A 20,561-nucleotide genomic window follows, 5' to 3' on the forward strand; every position below is an offset into this window, starting at 1 on the left:
CAAGGTCCAATTGTATGAAAAGAACAGTATTAGTTAGATCGTCATCTGCTTGGAATAAATTGGACTTAAGAACAAGACAAATATCTAACATATGTAATTTTAAGAAGACTCTAAAACAGATTTCAATTAATAGTATTACACCAGTTAATTAGTGACTGTTATAGGTATTGACTCTTTCAAATGCTGTATGTGTGTGAATGTGTATATGTGGATAAATGTATATATGTGATTATGTTATATGTCTGTTATATTTATGCATGTTATATTTGTGTATTTTAACTGTACATACGTTTTAGCACTTTTATGGGCCCCAGGAAGACTAGCAACCACATTGTGGAAGCTAATGGGGATCCAAATAAATAAACAAAAATAAACAAAATAAACCTGCAAATCCGTGGCCACAGTTTTGCGATTCGTTCCCTCAGTTTATAAACCATACTCAGATTCTTACATTTTTCTCTCGGCTTCACACCAGATCACACCAACGGATAAATAAACGGTACCCACGAATTTCCAATCCGTCCTCTCCGATTTGTTCACCGTACCTTCGGTTTTTCAATCCATAGCCACACTTTCACAATCCTTTCCCAGAGTTTTGCAGTGCATCCTTTTATAGACAGCAGTTGGTGTACTTTCAATACAAAATACATTTTACCCCTGTACATTTTTTCAATGTGAAAACATTAATACAGTATACATCAAGCATTTCTATGAAAACCCTTCATATTATTGTAAATGAGGGACGGCCACAAATCACGAGTACAGTTTGCAAAACTGTTTGCGAAAGCGTGGGCATGGATTATGAATCTGTGGGTACGGATTGAAAAACTTTATTGGAAATTGTATTGGAAATTCTGCTTGCCCCTTCCATGATAACAGTAACTTGTTACCATGATTGGTGATTTTATTTTCAGGATTCTGGGTAGCAGGCCTATAGTATAAATCAAAACTTGACTTTTGAAGTTGACAGCACACTGATCATGATGTCATATCCTGCCACTTTCATCATTTACCAACCTCTGAGCTCATGGTACAGTAGGTTGTTCTGTCAAAATACAACATTTTCATTAACATATAACATTTTCATAAATAGCAGATAGCACTCAGATCATACTATGCGTGCAGAAAGCAGTACGCTAATTTAATTCTGCTGGATGGATTTTGAATTCAATTTCTGCTTCTTGAACTGTGCAGTTGACCCTGTGCGTTAACACGAAATAATAAAAGCAAGACATAGAGGTCATGCTCAATTCTTATGATTTTCCATCTCCAGTAAATGTTTATACATGTTTACAAGGTCTGCTCCAGCATTTAAAGCGTGAAGGGCACGCAGTCGCTTCAATCTGATGGACTTCTGGAACTACTTGTGCCAGTAAAAGGAAGTGAAAACTACAAAATACATGAAGCCTTTAGGGTATAACTATGCAAAAACGTGAATATTGGCATCATTTACTACCTGTGATTTTCCTTATTTCACGGAACATGATATAATATTGGGCACTTTTCAGCTGGTCTTGTCAAGAGCTTCAGCATTGGCATGAATACCTTTTTACTTGTTTGTTAGTGTAGGCAATGCTGTTTACATAAGATTTGAATAGATAAGATATGAATTGATAGATAAGTGGGGGTTTTTTTTTACCCCATTGCTCCTACCATAAACTTGCTGCCTTCACGTGCTATCAGAATTACCGTAAATATGAGTTTTCTCGTTGGAAATTGGACATGAACGCCCTCTCAATTTATATTTACTACTGGGAAACTGAGATAATTTTGATACCCAAAGCCATAAACTTTAAACATGGAAGAGGGGAGAACGATTGCTGCTGTGACTGGTATTCTTTATTTGTTTTTTTTTTCACAAAAGCTACATCGACATAGTTAATATATTGTCTTGTTAATATATATATATATATATATATATAAATATATATATATATATACAGTGAAAATAGCATGTATTTGACAGAAATTCCAGTAGACAAATTCACAGATAGCGTGGTCAAAGTTTGGTTGTCAAAGAATGGAATGCTACATTTTATTCAAATTTAAGTATCTTTAATATAGTTTGTCTTTAATATGATTTTCCCAAGAAATACACAAGAATAAACTCCTCCATGACTACTATACTTTCTGAGCACTTGAATGCGTGAAGCTCGTGGTCATAACTTTAGAAGGAAGTAGGAAATGTCCGATAATACATGGATTTATTAATGTAATATAAGATACAAACATCTACCTTTCCTACTGAATGAACGAGCTATAATGAATGAGCCAGCTCCTTCGGCCCAACAGGGACTGGAAGGAGATATGAACCCGGGTGCTAACTCAGCAGTTGTATGCCTAGAGGAAAAGAGCTTTCATTGATCTCCAGGACTGCTTATGACAGCAATAATAGCTGTTAAAATAACTCCACATTCATGTTTTTTAAAACAAGAGGGAGTCTTGGTGCCCTCTTGTTAGTCTTAGACAAATGTAGCAGAATAGTTATTCAGCGATTCTTTAACCAGTTATTTTCTGACAATGTGTCCTGACAGGATTTTTAAGGGCACTGCAGTTTTAGCATTGTAAGTGAAATGTAACTATGCAGGGAACTTTTACGATATTCGCAAGGTGTTGGCATGAATAATTAAATGATGCATGACATTGTTTAAGAGGCTGTTCTTGTATATGAGGCTTGCATGAGAATGAAAATATGTTTGTGTGTTTGTTTGTAAAGGTCTGCTAGTCATAATAATCAGTCTTTAATGGCAGGTGTGTGTGTGTGTGTGTGCGTGCGTGTGTGTGTTTCTCTGTGTAATAGGGAAATAGGTCCATGGCTGGATGAACAGGGATAATTGCAGGTGCCAGTCTGTCTCCAGCTCTTTAATGTGGGCCTGTGGGATTAAAGTACAAACTGCAGAGCCTGGACTGGACATGACTGACAATATTTTCTTATTGTTATTAGGGCCTATAAATCCCTTTAAAATCGAAGTTTCTCTTAAACTTTTTTTTTTTTTTTTTTTTTTTGCAAAACAATCACACACGGGATAGTTCATACAAAAATGTAAATTTTGTCATTTACATAACTTTATGCCATTCCAAACATGTATGACATTCTGGAACATAACCTTTATTTATTATTTTAGGCGACCTTGAGTGCCCAGAAAGGCGCCAAATAAATAAAATGTATTATTATTATTATTATTTTTATTTAGTTATTTATTTATTGCAAAAACCATAATGTACACAACCAGAAATTAGTTTAGACTCATCATTATTATCATCATTATTTTTCTAAAATTCATGTGCCTTCATAATCTTTAAAGACCTCCTGTGGTGAAAATCAAGTTAATGTTATACATGTGGTGTTTTTAATATCCTTTAAGACAAACCATGAGTATTTTCTTCTTAAAACTGCAGTGAACCAAACACATTCTCAAAAACCCGGTTTAAAAATCGCTGATGTCACAAACTACTTTGTAACCAATCAGGTCAACTTGTGGGCGGGCTTAAACAAATCAGCGTTACTATGCTGCGAAGCAGGGGAGTCTCAAGAGAAGCCAGGTTATCCTGGTATATTTTTCTGTTGGTATGAAAAATCAGGTACATTTAGCAATATAGATGGTGAATTATGTATATGATGTATTACATGTTATGAAACTTGCTTTGCGACCATTAAAAAGTATGTTCTATAGTAAGATTGTGAAGTATGAATGTAATCCCGATGTACATCCGCCATGTTGTCTGTCATGTGACCTACGGCATCAGTTGAGTCGCTTCACTGCATTCACAAGTCCTCTCCCGTGGCCTCATGAGAATTTCGCGGGATTACTGTTTTATGAAAACTATGAATTCGGACATACTACTCGACTCACATACTGTTTGTTCGCCTACTGTATAAGCTTATTCGGACACAGGGGATTGTTCCAGCATTTACTTACAAAAATAAATGAATGGCAGGGAGTCTTCATATAGTAATTGATGTAACATCCCTCCATCATGTTTTACTAAACTAGTGCAATGATAAATAAATACCCGTCAGAATAGCATCAAAGATTAACTGTCTGGAATGGTTTTAAGGCTGTATTGAGTGCTGTTTTTTACCTTCTTTTTTCTTTCTCCTTGATAAAGAGTCAATTTCTCACATCGCATCTGGGAAATCACTGACCCTGAGCGGGTTGTGTGTGAAATTTGATATGAGACTATTCTCTGAGGGCCTATATAAGCCTGGACTGACAGCTGAGTGACAGGGGCCTGGAAGGCTCAAAACTACGGCCCGGTTAAAGGCTGGAACGGCACTCTCCACTAGCCGTCACAGCAGCACTCAACCGTGCAGGGATAAAAATTCTTGAAACGGGTTAGAAGAAGTGAGTAGGCCTGTTCTATGAGAGTAACAGAGGCATAACGTCTCAAGTGCATAAATGCATATTTATAATTTGCATTATAATTTAATGCATAAATTATTTTCTTTATAAACTGCCACGTCATTTCAAAGCTCATTTGGATAAAGCTGAAGTCTCTTTCTTATTGACCAGTGACAATGTGCTTCAGTATTGTAGCATTCATACACATAAATAGTATCATCTGACATGACTTGGAGGCAGCATTAGTTTAATCATACACCCCTGAAGCAGCTCATGATCAATGTCCTTGAGCTTGAAAACGACAGTTTTGCTATAAGAGTATTGGAACAGCAGGAAGTTTGATCTTCAAGAATATGAAAAATGGTTCTAAACAGTAACAAATCTTCGGCTTTTAACAATAGCAGAACCCTTTTTATAAGGTTCCATAAAGAACCATGCTTTGGAACATTGGGATAGATGGTTGCCATTGGATCCTGGAATGTTTTCCTCAAAAACCTTAATTTATTTTCGACTGAAGAAAGAAAGACATGCAAATCTAAAGTAAATCTGAGTAAATTATCAGCAAAACATTTTTTGAAAGTGAACTAATCCTTTAATGATGTTATAAATAACCTTTTCAACAGTATTTATTTTCATTGATATTAGTATTTATGTATCTTCATATTAAGAATTTTATATTGTCCGTTTATGTGTAAACTGCTTGTTATTTACTGTTATTGTGAAGTGTCCTTGAGCTTTGGAAAGGCGCTATATAAATGAAACGTATTATTATTATTATTATTAATAATATTACTATTATTTATTAATATCGTTTTTTTTTGTCCTCTATCTGCCTGGCCTTATTATATATTGTTCCCTCTATTTGGGTTTTATATTTAAAAAAAACAGCATGTTGTCAATTTGTTACTTTTATTTTTTATTGACATGGCAGATTGTAGAAAAAATGACATTGTTCTAATAACAGTTGTTAGCTGAATACATTAATAAATAACAATTGGCATTGTACACAATACAGATGTAATGAAGACCAATTCCAGTGTAATATCTTCACAATCCTCTGTGATGTCTTTACGTCCTTCATTATGTGTGTATTCTTCTGAGTGGCAGTTTCTCTCTGCAGATGATGAGATACGTGACTCTTCCAGTTGATTATGTAAACCATTATGTTAATGAAGGCCAAAATTAGCAATAATGGACAGTATGAGTCTTACCGTGTTAAAATGTGTGATATATAAAGTCATGGGATAGCTTTAATGTTTTTTTGTTAAGGCATAAAGTAGCCTAATAATTTAAAAAAATATAAAACAATATGGATTATAAATTACATATCTCTGTTACTTTTTGGAGAAGAATAGACGAGTATCCTTAAATGCTTATTATATCCTTAAATGAGTATTATAACCTTAAGTTATAATTTATAGATTGAGAGTTGAGAGTACAGTTGACAGTGTAGTTATAGCTGATCTCCAGAAAATCAGTAATGAGGAGGCTTTGACAGTTACAGGTTTGAAAAATAAAAAGGCGGGAATAAAGAAAAGAACCATAAACTCTAACACAAAGAACCCTTTCAGCAAAAAGGGTTCTTCAGGATGATGCGATTCTAAACAGCACTGTTACTCCGTGTAAAGAACCTTGTTGTTTTATAGGCTGGAGCACCACCTCTATTTTACAGTAATCTCTGATCAAGCAAGACATGATGGTTAAACTGAACAGGCCTATAAAATTAATACACCTTAATAGCCATAATGATTAGCTTTAGTTTTGTGATATTTTATAGCATGAGGAAGCACTACAACTCTTTATCGGTTCCATCGTTCCCCTTTTTTCCTTTTCCTTGAACCAGAAAATTTGCAAGCACATACAGGCAAAAATAGTTATAAATTACCAAGTCATTCTAAAAACATATTTTTATTATAAATGAATTAAAGTGTTCCTATAATTCTTATAAAATGAACAGTGTAATTGTTAATGGGTGCCTGAAATACCATAAAAAAGGATAATCACGCATACAAATATAGATGAAGCAAATCAAATATATACTTAATACAGTAGTAAACTGTTCTGATTTTTTAACGTTACTTGACTTTTGTGATTTATAGATGCTATATTTGCAATATGTTTTGCTATGCTATATGTTTATCTATAGAGCTGAGCTATCTATAGAGCTGAGTTAAATAAACTCTCAAAAATTGCCTGATATCTGTAAAAATAATTGGAGAAGTATAAGTCCACACCAGCCTCACCTATTCTGGTGTATTTTTTTTAAATACACCTCATGCTATATTTTTAAATGGTCAAATCAAAAATGAAAATTATCCCATAATTTACTTGCCCTCCAGACAAGAAGTCATCCTATAGGTGCATATGACTTATATGACAAATACAATCAATTTAAATTAATATTAAAAAAAAATCAGTTTCTTCCAAGCTTTGTAATGGGAATGAGAATTTGAAGCCCAAAAAAGTGCATCTATCCTTCATAAAAGTAATCCATATGGCTCAATGGGGTTAATAAAGGCCGTCTGAAGCGAAGCGATGCGTTTTTGTAAGAAAATTATGACTATAAACTGCAGCTTCCGGTAACATCCATCCGCGCGTTCACAAGAGAAGTCGACTTGCGTACGAAAGCCAGTGATTCTAGTTTATAAAGTTATAAATATGGATATTTTTCATACAAAAATACATCACTTCGCTTCATAAGGCCTTTATTAACTCCATGGAGCCGTATGGATTACTTTTTTGATGGATGGATGCACTTTTTTGGGCTTCAAAATTTCGGTTACTATTCACTCCCATTATAAAGCTTGGAAGAGCCAGGATATATTTTTTTATATAACTCTGATTGTGTTCGGCTAAAAGAAGCAAGTCATATACAGTACACCGATGGCTTGAGCATGAGGAAATTATGGGATAGTTTACCTTTTAGGGTGAACAAACCCTTTAATGATCCGCCAGACAGATGCCTGAATAACACCATTTCCACATGCAACACTGTTTATCATGTATCATTTTCAGATCCACGTGTCACACCCTTGACAAAACTATGCTTGAATTATGCATATAGATATTTTTAGATATTCTGTTGTAAATGAATAACGTGACTAACTTAATACTCCACAAATAAGAACGTCCTCTACCACTGAAGTTAAAAAGTCCTGGAATCATAAACACAATTAAGGAAATATTAAAAGTGTTTCTGCTTTTTAGAATAACCCCCTCCTTATACTTTATGAACCCACTTCTTCCTTAAAGAAACTGGGCGGGCTTAAACAAGCAGGTGGACTCATAAAAACGATGAGAACAGATGAGAACATCATTCAGTACGTTATATTTTAGTCTAATATAAGACTATGGCGTATTGTCGTACAGACTGCATTGAGAAGCCTATTTCTAAGGTTTTTGAGAAACTCGGCCATCTGGTTGGTTCTCATCCGGTTTGGTTCTTTGTCACTCCTCTGATAGTGTCCGCTGCTCTGGGAGGAGGACTGCTCTTTCTCAAAGACTACGAGGACAATGACGTCGAGAATCAATTCACACCCATCAACGGACCTTCCAAGCAAGCCAGACATTTTGTGAAAGAAACGTTTCCGAATAATGATTCGCTGTTTTCAAGTCAAAGACTCTATGCTGAAGGGAACTACGCGGTGATAATATATTCCATTGTGGAAGGAAACATTCTTACAGATGAGCTGTTTAAGGAAATCAGTGATCTTGACAGAGTAGTACTTAATCTCACGGTCAAAGTCAATGAAACTCAAATAAGCTTCAAAGATATTTGTGCAAGAGTAAATGGGAGCTGTGTCTCAAATCCCATACTGGACATTGTCGAATCTAAATGCGTCAATTTATCCTTTCCAACACATACGAGGGAAGGGAAAGATGTTTTTCTTGGCTCCACAGTTGGAGGTGTTGAAGAGAGGGCAGGTGTGATCCAGAAGGCACGTGCCATCAGACTTTTCTACTTCTTGCAGGATAAGCCTGGAGCCTCTCAATGGCTTCAACAGTTCCAACATGTTCTGTCCAAAGAAACGCTCAGCGGAGGACTCAAGGTACGTGGCCATGTAAAGGTGTTGATTCATGCCGTCTGTAGGTGCTGTAATCAGATGGACAGTCACAAAATAGTCACAGTAAAACATATTTTAGACCAAATTATCTGTAAATTCAGTGATTTATGCATATATGCAAGTATATTTATTTAGAACTTTCTCAATCTGCAGCAGGTGTCTCGCTTTACCTCACGGTCCAGACAAGAGGAGATCGAGAAACACACAACAGATGGCATTCCTCTGTTTTCAATTACTTACTCACTTGCAATCTCCTTCTCAGTGTTATCTTGCATGCGGTAAGAAAGAGATCACACACACACACACACACACACACACACACACACACACACACACACACACACACACACACACACACACACACACACACACACACACACACACACACACACACACACCATGAACTTAATAACTGACCCCAAACTTTTGAATGATGGTGTATATATTTATATAAAAAAGAAAATGTTTCACTTGTCTCATGACTTTGGACCCTCAGTGTATATTTTGGGGAATTGAAATAATTGTGCCTATTTTATTCTTAGCGTAAGAGTGGGCTTGACCAGTATAACCTCATCCACTTCTAGTTATTTTAGTTGTGCAAAATCTGTTTGTTCTGCTGCTTGAGATTGCAAAATGTCATTTATCATCATATTGTTGTTCATTTATTATCGTAATCTTAAACACACTGGTTTGCAGTGCAAATTATTTTACCTTTTACGGCATTTTATTATTCGTCCAGTTATTTACCTGACTGCTAATTACAAGTGATTTAAATTTATTTCAGTCTTGATAATGTGAGGAACAAGTTCTGGGTCTCTTGCATTGGGGTTCTGTCTGCGGGTCTGGCTGTGGTCTCCAGCTTTGGCTTGATGCTCTATTTTAAAGTGCCGTTCGTAATAACAGTGGCTAATTCACCTTTCCTGATTCTGGGTAAGTGTGTGTCCATGCATGAAGCTTCTTCGATTTAATTGGATTATTGCTATGCACTGCAAAACAAACAAAAACAAAAGTATATCTTTGTTTTGTGTTTGATTAACACAAAATGAAATGTTTAGCAGAATGTGCATGCTGCTCTTTTCCAGTCCAACTCATGTGCTATCATTTTAAAGGGATAGTTCACCCAAAAAAATAAAATTCTGTCATATCTTACTCACCCTTAAGTTGTTCCAAACCTTTATGAATTTCTTCTTCTTCTACTGAACATAAAATAAGATATTTTGAAGAAAGTTTGTAACCAAACAGGTGATGACCAAATTGACCTCCATTTATTTTTATTTTTTTTTACTTAGGAAGTCAATGGGGCTCATCAACTGTTTGGTTACCGTTTAAATGTGTTGATTTTTTTATTAGATATTTTTAACTCTTAGGTTCAGATTTAGTTTATTAAGAGTGATCTTTTCTCATAGGCATTGGTGTCGATGACATGTTCATCATGCTTTCCAACTGGCAACAGACCAAAGTGAAGGATCCAGTGGAGAAAAGAATGGCAGAAACCTTCAAAGAAGCCGCCATGTCTATAACTATCACTACATTGACTGACGTACTCGGCTTCTACATCGGACTCATGAGTGAATTTCGCTCAGTTCAGTCCTTCTGCTTGTACACCAGCACATCCATTCTTTTCTGTTACATCTATAACATCCTCTTCTTTGGAGGTTTTCTAGCTCTAAACGGCAGGAGAGAGCAGAGCAACAGACACTGGCTGACCTTGTGCAAACTCCCAACACAGAGCCCTAAAGGAAAGTCTTTGGCGTATCGCCTCTGCTGTGTAGGAGGAGACTATGACCAAGAGACCGGTGCTGAGAAACAGCAGCCCATAACACACTTCTTTAAGTCCTATTATGGTCCATTCATAACTAAGCCTTGGATCAAAGTCTGTGTGATGTTTTTGTATGCGGGTTATTTGGCTGGAGGTATTTATGGATGTCTTCATTTACAGCAGGGCATTAATATGAGGGACCTTGCAGCTGATGATTCATATGTTGTAAATTATTATGATGATGAGAGTAAATTCTTCTCCAGGTACGGGCCAAATGTCATGGTGGTAGTGACCGAAGAGTTTCCATACTGGAATAAAAGCAGCAGATCCGTACTAAACCACTGCATGGGAAAACTCCACAACTTGAGATTTGTCAATCAAACTCTGTCCGTCTCCTGGTTAGACATTTACTTACAATATGCTGAAAGCAAAAACCTAAGTCTAGACAATGAAAACGTCTTCATGGGGAATTTATCCTCTTTTTTGATGCTCAATCCAGAGTTTATGCTTGACGTCAATGTCGTAGAAGGCAAAATCAATGCTTCGAGATTTTTCGTCCAGACTTTGGATATTTCTAACGCCAGTATGGAGATAACGATGTTTCATGAACTCAGAGACACAGCTCAAAACTGTAGTGCAACTAAACTACTGGTGTTCCACCCATTGTTCATCTACTTGGATCAATACTCTGTGATAGTGTCCAGCACCGTTCAGAATGTTGGTTTCACCACAGCTGTCATGTTGGTTGTTTCCTTGTTATTAATCCCAAGCCCGCTCTGTTCCCTGTGGGTCACGTTCTCCATCGGCTCGGTCATCACGGGCGTCACTGGTTTCATGGCATTATGGGGTGTCAGCTTAGATTCCATTTCCATGATCATCTTGGTGGTGTGTATTGGCTTCACTGTAGACTTCTCTGCACATATTTCATATGCGTTTGTTGCTAGCAAAAAATCAACTGCCAATGAGAAGGTGATTGATGCATTGTTTTCTCTGGGCTACCCGGTTCTCCAAGGAGCAGCCTCAACAATAATAGGTGTGCTCGTATTAGCTGCGTCCAAGAACCACATCTTCAGGGTCTTCTTTAAGATCATGTTCCTCGTTATGCTTTTTGGTTTGGCTCACAGCATCATCTTCATCCCGGTGTTTCTGACCCTACTGTCATGCAGTTCAACCAACACTAAGAAGAAAACAATGATCGTGCCTGAAGTTATTCCAAAAGTCATTATGCTTGAAAACAAAAGCATGGCATATGATAACTATGCTTTTACTAAAGACAATTTCCATGGGTGTAGACAAACTGTGAAAACCCAAATATATTGTATTCCAAATAATGAGATGCTTTCAGCTTGGCGCAGTGACCCGGACTGTCCATAGCAACTGAGTCCGCTTTTATTACTGTACATAAAAAATATAGTCTGAATTCTTTAATTTCTCTGTAAAATACAAGTTACATGTTCTTATCAGGTTCATTTAGCAGAGAAAGTGTGTTCTTTCTATTGTTACAGTTTGAAATGTATTAATTTAAAATGATATATAGTGTATATATTAGGGCTGCACGATTACTCGAAACCGCACCGAACTATTTTACTGATAAAATCGTCAGAGCAGCGCTGACAACACGTGATATGTGCTGTTCTGCAATAACAAATAAATGCATAATACATCATTTGTCGTTTTTTATCCTATTGTTGACTATATTATTTATTTGCTGGGTCAGTGTCATTGTAGGTTTTAGTTATGTAGGCTGTAAAGACCTTTGAAAATGATATGGAACTGTAATGCGGTCAATACCTGCCCGGAACTACTTTAGCTGTGAGTTTCCCTGAAAATTGCACACCTTAGAATGTTCGTCAACCAATCAGAATCAAGCATTCAACAGCCCCATATAGCCTACTGTATAGGCTATATATTATGTGTATTTTTTATGTAAATTTAAGCAACATGAAGTATAAAACCCATATGTATCGTAATCTTACACTTTCAATGTGTTTCAATATGAAATGTCCAGAGAGTGGCGCTAAAATTGTGTTCAGTTTTAAACGAAAGAGGTGAATGTGAATCAGGTCATGTTTAAAAATCATGCACGTTTTGTTAACCTAACCGACAGTGTTAACAAAAGCAAACATGAGATAGAAAAGCATTTGCTGAAGCAACCATGCCATTTTAACTTGCTTCTACATTAGCTTCTGAATTCATTTATGTTTTTGAAGAGGCACATTTACCCAATAAGATTTTTTATTAGTGGTGCTTGATAAGAAAATTATCGCTATTACTATTGCTCAAACTTAGGGATATGAATTTGGACACTAAGTATGTCATATCACTTAAAAACACATAAAGTTGGTCCCACTTTATATTAAGTGGCTTTTAGTACTATGTACTTACATTGAAAAATAAGTACAATGTACTTATTGTGTTCATGTTTTATTGTAAAACACTTTTGCTGCTATTGCGGTGTGATACGGGTAATGTTAGGGACAGGTGTGCTGGTATGGTTAAGTTTAAGGGTGGGTTAAGGTGTAAGGGAAGGGTCAACTGTGTAATTACAAATGTAATTACATACATTAATTACAGCTGTAATTACATACAGGTATTTTAAAAATATAAGTACAATGTAAAAACATGTATGTACACAATAAGTCCATTGTATCAAATTAGTAATTTCAATGTAAGTACATAGTACTTAAAGCCACTTAATATAAAGTGGGACCGAATTTCTTTACCTAAATTACCGGTATATAATTTGGATAAAATACTGTATAACCCAGGCCATTGGTGAGAATGAAAGATGAATGTACTTTAGCATCACACACAATATAGGTACTGTAACTGTTGCAAGTTTATAGAGTGTGATAACCAATGTAAACTCTATATCAATAAAGTGAGTGATTGCTTTAGAAGGTGTGACTTTAAAAAGGCAGCTACTGTCTCTGCCTTTCAGCTATATATCCGCAGGGCACTCTCTCTTTTACTTGCTAACAGCAGAGATATCAGTCACTCCATTAAATAAAACCTTTTCTAAAATATAAGAAAGTCCTAATCTGAATTCATTTTTAAGACAACCTTTACCAAAAAAAAAAAAAAAAAACTTTGTTCAACTGTGCCATTAGTATTATTTAAACTAAAAATAAGAAAGCATACTTTCCGCCTATTTGTATGTACCTCTAAGAAATATACTTAAAATTTCACTTCAGTATACTTGACTTTTACAGACTCACAGAAAAGTCTAAGGGCCCTATTTTAACGATCTATGCACATGGTCTGAAACGCAGGGCGCAAGTGTACTTTATGCTAGTGTAACGACGGGAAAAATGGTCGGCGTGTGCGGCGCATGGTCTAAAAGGGTTGTCCCTATTCTCTTAATGAGTATGGGTGTATTTTGGGCGTAATGTGCAAAAAAACTAAAAAATAACCAAAAAAAATAATGCGCCATTGACTTTAGACCGGGTTTTTGGTCAATGGCACAGTCTATTTCAGTTGCCTCAAAACAGCAACGCACCAAAAATTCGCCTGAACACACCTCGTTTTCAGACCATCATTGTGGGCGCACAAATGAAACAACACACAGGAGCTCTTGAAGCTCCGCCCTCTGTGTCGGGAGCAGCAGCTTATTTGCATTTAAAGGGCTAGACACAAAACGGTGCGTTTTTGCTAACCCTCAAAAAGTGACAACTTTAACATGCAATATAAAAATATCTGTGGGGTATTTTGAGCTAGAACTTCACACACACTCTGGGGACATCAGAGATCTATTTTACATCTTGTGAAAAGGGCAATATACCATCCCTTTAAAGCTACACTGTGTAATTTTTTAAGTTGATTCTTAGCAAAAAACACTTAGTTCTTTCAAAATTATATGTGCTCATTCATGTGTAATTATTCTCGTAAGCGCAGAATCTGCCATTCAGAATACATACGAGTGAGTCGCTCGAATGACGGCAGCCCTGTTGCGCCTCCATCTTGAAAATACAATCCAGGGAGATACCTGGAAATTCAAGCTTCGCCTTTCGCGCTTTTACACTCAGTGGCACCGTGACAAATGCGAAGGGGAAATTACCAGTACTCGCGACTGCTGGCAGACAATACGGCCACCGAAGGAGTTAAAACGCCCTCGGTCAAGTCAAGTCAAGTCACCTTTATTTATATAGCGCTTTTTACAATACAGATTGTATCAAAGCAGCTTCACAGTGATAACATGAAAATAATACAAAAAACAATTTCATCATCGTCCACCTTTAAGGCAGATCTATAATATTGTTGAATATTAAATGTCCCCAACTAAGCAAGCCAGAAGGTAAGGCAACAGCGGCAAGGAACCAAAACTCCATCAGGGACAGAATGGAGAAAAAAACCTTGGGAGAACCCAGGCTCAGTCGGGGGCCAGTTCTCCTCTGGCCAATGAGTGAACAGTGTATGAAGTTCAGAATGAATCAGAGTATTTGTCCAGTTCCGGTTGGTTGAAGTCGGAGTGGAGAGGAGGAGAGACTGGTTGACACTTCAGGTCAGCGGCGTCGTCGTGTCCTGGCGCTGGTCCTTCATCAGATCTGGATACGGCCTGACTCCGGTGGACAGCGGTAAACCTCGGGATAGACAGAGAGACTAATATTAGCGTAGACGCCATCCTTCTTATGATGTACCAAGTAGGGCTGCACGATTAACCTTTATCGCATCGATATTGAGGTTTTAACTCCCGCGATAACCTAACCTCAGGAGTCTGAGGTTTTTTTCCCCGCCTCTGACATTTGAGTGACAAACCTATTAGCCAATCAAAATGGTCGAATCTCGCGTTCCTGGCTTGCTGGCAAATTAGAAATGGCAATGGAAACAAGGTTGTATGCAGTGCTCCGGCTTTCTGTCAGCAGCAAAGCAGCTAACACACAACGTGTCGTGTACCTCGAATTGTGCCAATAGAAAAAGCTTGTAACTGCGCACAGTGCGCAGAAATGGCCGAAGGCACTTCTTCACTTTTACTCTTACTTGAGTAGAATAAAAATAAAGTATTCAACTTCGCTACATTTATTTTTCACCAAAAGTACAAAGTACTCTGCCAAAGGTTCCGAGTCTGCCGACGGAGCAACCATAGACAGTATATAAGATGGACACAGCGACCCCATAGACTTCAACGGAGAAAAGTGAAGCCCATTTGAAGCACTCACTTCCTGATCGCCAGGCGAACTGCGCAGACTCAAACTGAGCTTGAACACGTGAGCAACGTGTCTGACAGCTGTCAGTCTTCTAGTAGCTGTGCGGAGAGAAATCTGAATCATTCCCTTCCGAATCTCGCAGAGACGGAGAGCGTGAGTATTAGCTGTCCATGAGCTAGCAGCAGGAGCAACTTTATCACTCTCTGTGGGCTACTCCCTTCACTTTATCGGACTTAATGCCTCCACGTTCCCCCGATTGCCTGCGAGCTTCTCCGCCGGTCTACACGGTAATTTCTCTACAGTGCGACAGAGAGTCGCGTGAGTTATGACGCAATCGTTAGCCTATTTTTACAAAAACGGCTTCTACGGGGCCATAACGTAAGGTACAAGGTAATGGAGCCTTTTATACATTGTCGAGTTTCTTTAGAAATAAATAATGGACAAATGGAGTCTTTGGACGCCTCAGATGTAAAGTTATTCGCTGTCAAAGTGACGCAAAAATGAATGGGAGTCAATGGAATGCTAACAGCAGGTGAAGTTCTGCTACAATGGCGGCGCCCGCGGAGGCTTCAGTTTCCGGCGGATGGATTACCCCCTTGGGAGCAACAGGGTGAGCTGACATTGACAGACACTGCGGTCGGTGGAGCCCTGCGCTTCAGCCAATAACTGACAGAACTGAAGCAGTTCAGCCAATAACTGACAGGTCTGACTCGGGTGCAAAACCAGTCAAAACTTCCAGTTCGGCTGGAGGGCGGGGCGTTCAAACCGCGCTTTGACATTCAATCACTGGCGCTCGTGTTTTGAATCAGTAATATCGCTAACGTTTCAATATTTCAGTGAATGTAACTGAGCTATGCTCATATTCTGATTTTAAATTTTAATTATGGCAACTCCTGAAATGGGTCATCCCATTGATAATACCAGAGCATTGAGCAGTTGAAGTAAAAAACTCGGCTCATAACATGGACGCAGTTATTGCGTGGACGGAGGAAAAACAATGTAAGTGTCTTAAATGCACACAGTTTAATTTAATGGTAAAGCTCGCCCTCTTTACCAATACAGTTAAACTAAATATACAAAGCAAACTTTGTACAAAGTTGATAAAAACTCGACAACAGTGAAATAAGATCGCATTTATTATTTCTGTCAATCAGATGCATGGCTCCCAGCACATTTTCGGGTGGAACGAAAAAATTTAAATAATAAATGTTAACCATACTTCACTTAATTTTTTTTTTACTGCCACTTTTTTGACCTCTCACTTAACCTTCTTTGCTTTCAATTATAAAATGATTTAAATTAAAACATTCAAATTATCTTACCTGGACTTTTCCAAATTAAAACAATTGCTCTTCACAACAGGGAAAGCTAGTATGTTTGTTTAGCATACCGTCAAACACTACATTTTATGAGTTTAATATCATGTTTTGCTCCAAAATCAAAATACATGTCAATCGTGTTTGAAATGACTTCTGTGGTTTCATGTTGCTTCTTAACACAGAGTGAGAATATTATTTTCTTAAATTCTATGATACAATGTTGATTAGTACTGGGCTTCCAGTATGAATGAAACAGAACGCTCCATATCGCTAGCATTTCCCCATGTTGGGTAAAAATAGAAAAATAATACTAAAGTACTTTGTAACGTAGTTACTTGAGTAGTTTTTAAGTTAACTACTTATTTACTCTTACTTGAGTCATATTATTTTTCAGTACTTCTACTTGTACTCAAGTAAATTATTACTTAAGTAGCAATACTTTTACTTAAGTACAATTTGTTAGTACTCTTTCCACCACTGGTATTTAATAATCACGAAGCATCAAACAATCTCATTACCTCAATCACTATGTATGTAGTTTATTTAACCCTCTGTGTCGTAAAAGTAACAACACATTTTATTCATAATTTTAGGTTTTATGCACTTAAAAGTATCGAACGCAAAAATCGAAAATCGCACCGCAATCGCAATATTTGTCAGAAAAACCGCAATTAGGTTTTTTCTCAAAATCGTGCAGCCCTAGTACCAAGTACATCAGGATTTACGGGAAGTGTTCCCGGTCCCCAGTGTGCGAATTACCCATCAATATTCGGGGGGGTCCCCATCTCCCGATTGTTGCGCAATACCGATCAAAATTTTCTCTCTATGCAGTAGGCCTATAACATTACAATATTTCATGGATGCATGCAAGCCAAGACAATCAGTATATAGCCTACATGACAACACACACACACACACACGTAACAATTTTTGCTAATCCGATATGCTATAGTATTCGTAAAGCATCACTGACGTAGGAGGTTGCATTGACTAAAGTTGTCAGTTTAGAGTTTGTTATTTGTATGGTCTGATGCGCGTGTCATGATTAGTGTTCCCTGTCTTGTCTATTAGTTTTCCCAGGTGTCTCTTATTTTTCCCACGCCCCCTTGTTATCCTGTTTAGCTCGTTTGTCTCTGATTATTTAAGACCTGTGTTTCTGTCCTGTCCTTGTGAGTTCTTGTTTAATGTTTAACGTTGATGTTGGTTGTTCTCGTTCCCGAGTCCCGTTATCCTGTTTTCTAGTGTGTTAATAAAACGTGTGCTGCATCTGGATCCTGCCTCTTCTCTGCTTCAGCCGCACCGGCGTTACAGAAGAACTCACCGCAACGTGATCCAGCAGCCATGCCTTCCTGGAATCCAGACGTGCAGATTCTCCGTCTCCATCAGGAGAATCGCTCCATAGAGGAGTACGTCGCGGAGTTCATGAGACTTGCGCCTCTCGCGCAAATGAGCACCCAGTGCTTGAAGATATTCTTCCACGGGGGATTATCAGACCCACTTCGGTCACAGATGCCCGGACCTGATCCTTCCGTGACTCTGATCCAGTATGTCGAGTGGGCTCTTTCTATGAGCGGTTCGTCGTCCGCAGTGGGCTTAGCGGAGGAGGTACGGGTGCTTCACGTGGGCTACATTCAACCGGTGCTTCTCACGTGCTCGGCCAAGCCTACGCCGCGGGAGGTTCCCACCGAGTCCGCGCTGCACGTCAGCCCAGCCGAACCCGCGCTGCACGATAGCCCAGCCGAACCCGCGCTGCACGTCAACCCAGCCGAGACCGCGCTCGACGGACCAGAGCTTTACGTCAGTCTCGACGAACCCTGTGAGTCTACTGAGTCAAGTGCATCCTGTGAGTCTACTGAGTCAAGTGCATCCTGTGAGTCTACTGAGTCAAGTGCATCCTGTGAGTCTACTGAGTCAAGTGCATCCTGTGAGTCTACTGAGTCAAGTGCATCCTGTGAGTCTACTGAGTCAAGTGCATCCTGTGAGTCTACTGAGTCAAGTGCATCCTGTGAGTCTACTGAGTCAAGTGCATCCTGTGAGTCTACTGAGTCAAGTGCATCCTGTGAGTCTACTGAGTCAAGTGCATCCTGTGTTTCTACTGAGTCTACTGCATCCTGTAATGAATCAAGCCCAGTGAAGCGCCGTCGCAGAAGGAGGAGGAGGACTCGTTGGGCTCGCCAGGCTCCGGAGGGCGTTCCCAGGCGCCTCGCCCTGCCGGCCCCGCCTCTGCGCCTCGCCCTGCCGGCCCCGCCTCTGCGCCTCGCCCTGCCGGCCCCGCCTCTGCGCCTCGCCCTGCCGGCCCCGCCTCTGCGCCTCGCCCTGCCGGCCCCGCCTCTGCGCCTCGCCCTGCCGGCCCCGCCTCTGCGCCTCGCCCTGCCGGCCCCGCCTCTGCGCCTCGCCCTGCCGGCCCCGCCTCTGCGCCTCGCCCTGCCGGTCCCGCCTCTGCGCCTCGCCCTGCCGGCCCCGCCTCTGCGCCTCGCCCTGCCGGCCCCACCTCTGCGTCTTGCCTTACCTGCGCATCTCGGGCTTCGGGAGCCTTTTCCGGTGGCGGTTCCCAGCCTGGAGGTCTTGGATTTCCCTAAGTATTTTTTGGGGGGGGGCAGGAGGTGCCCTGTGAGGGCCATGAAGGATGCTTCGCCCTGGAGGGCCATGAAGGATGCTTCGCCCTGGCCGCCGTCACGTCATGCTCCGCCCTGGCCGCCGTCACGTCATGCTCCGCCCTGGCCGCCGTCACGTCTTGCTCCGCCCTGGCCGCCGTCACGTCTTGCTCCGCCCTGGCCGCCGTCACGTCATGCTCCGCCCTGGCCGCCGTCACGTCTTGCTCCGCCCTGGCCGCCGTCACGTCATGCTCCGCCCTGGCCGCCGTCACGTCATGCTCCGCCCTGGCCGCCGTCACGTCATGCTCCGCCCTGGCCGCCGTCACGTCATGCTCCGCCCTGGTCTCCCACGCTCCATGGCCCAGGCCCGCCTTGCCTGTGTCCTGGTCCCGTTCCCCTGCACGGGCCTGGCCCTCCGTCCCTCCCCCAGGATCGCTTTCGCTCTGCCCCCCGCCTGGTTCGTGTTTGGAGCGTCTGGAAGCCGCTCCTTTGTGGGGGGGCTATGTCATGATTAGTGTTCCCTGTCTTGTCTATTAGTTTTCCCAGGTGTCTCTTATTTTTCCCACGCCCCCTTGTTATCCTGTTTAGCTCGTTTGTCTCTGATTATTTAAGACCTGTGTTTCTGTCCTGTCCTTGTGAGTTCTTGTTTAATGTTTAACGTTGATGTTGGTTGTTCTCGTTCCCGAGTCCCGTTATCCTGTTTTCTAGTGTGTTAATAAAACGTGTGCTGCATCTGGATCCTGCCTCTTCTCTGCTTCAGCCGCACCGGCGTTACAGCGCGTGAGTAGGCTCTGATTGTATGATGGCGGTGTCATGATAATTCTCATGTGTCGTGTTGCTGCTGTATCAGTCTGTGGTTAGATCACTGCAGTCAATAAACGGGACGAATATATTAATCCTAATATACGGGACGTCCCGGCTAATACGTGACAGCTAGCAACACAACTTTTGCTAGCAGAACTAGCCGCTGAAGTTACCTCAGCACCTGCTTCGTCTTTGAAGCACTCGGCTTCAAATCGATATGCTTCTGGGGAGTCACTGGGTGGGAGAGGATCCTCTGTTTTGGTAGCGAGTGGGCCTTCATCTCTGAGTGCAACCTTTTCGGATGTGAAGTTTGTGAACCCAAAGTGGGTGAGTGATACACTCTGGTGAATCTTTCGCTTGCTAGCCATTTTTAGTATGTTTTCTCAACGTTCTTCTTCTATTTGGCGCATATGGCTAATTTGCATACGTGCACTGGACTGGCTTGCTCCGCTTGGCAAAAAATAGAACATATTTTTCAGCAGTGTCATCATGACTCATGTTTCAACTGAAAACTTGGTTGTATAATTGAATAGG

General features: G+C 40.1%; 1 protein-coding gene across 1 annotated transcript; it reads left to right on the forward strand.

Annotated features, from left to right (window-relative positions):
• Positions 1–7,693: 7,693 nt before the first annotated feature.
• LOC306992696 (patched domain-containing protein 3-like) lies at positions 7,694–20,084 on the forward strand (the record flags this gene model as incomplete). Its single annotated transcript, XM_079601826.1, has 6 exons — positions 7,694–8,392; positions 8,561–8,685; positions 9,192–9,337; positions 9,814–11,454; positions 17,924–18,445; positions 20,074–20,084. The coding sequence occupies 6 exons, from the start codon at positions 7,694–7,696 to the stop codon at positions 20,082–20,084; spliced, it is 3,144 nt and encodes a 1,047-aa protein (XP_079457952.1).
• Positions 20,085–20,561: the final 477 nt, after the last annotated feature.

Source organism: Phoxinus phoxinus (assembly GCF_949152265.1).
Source record: "Phoxinus phoxinus genome assembly, chromosome: 24".
Classification (NCBI taxonomy): Eukaryota; Metazoa; Chordata; class Actinopteri; order Cypriniformes; family Leuciscidae; genus Phoxinus; species Phoxinus phoxinus.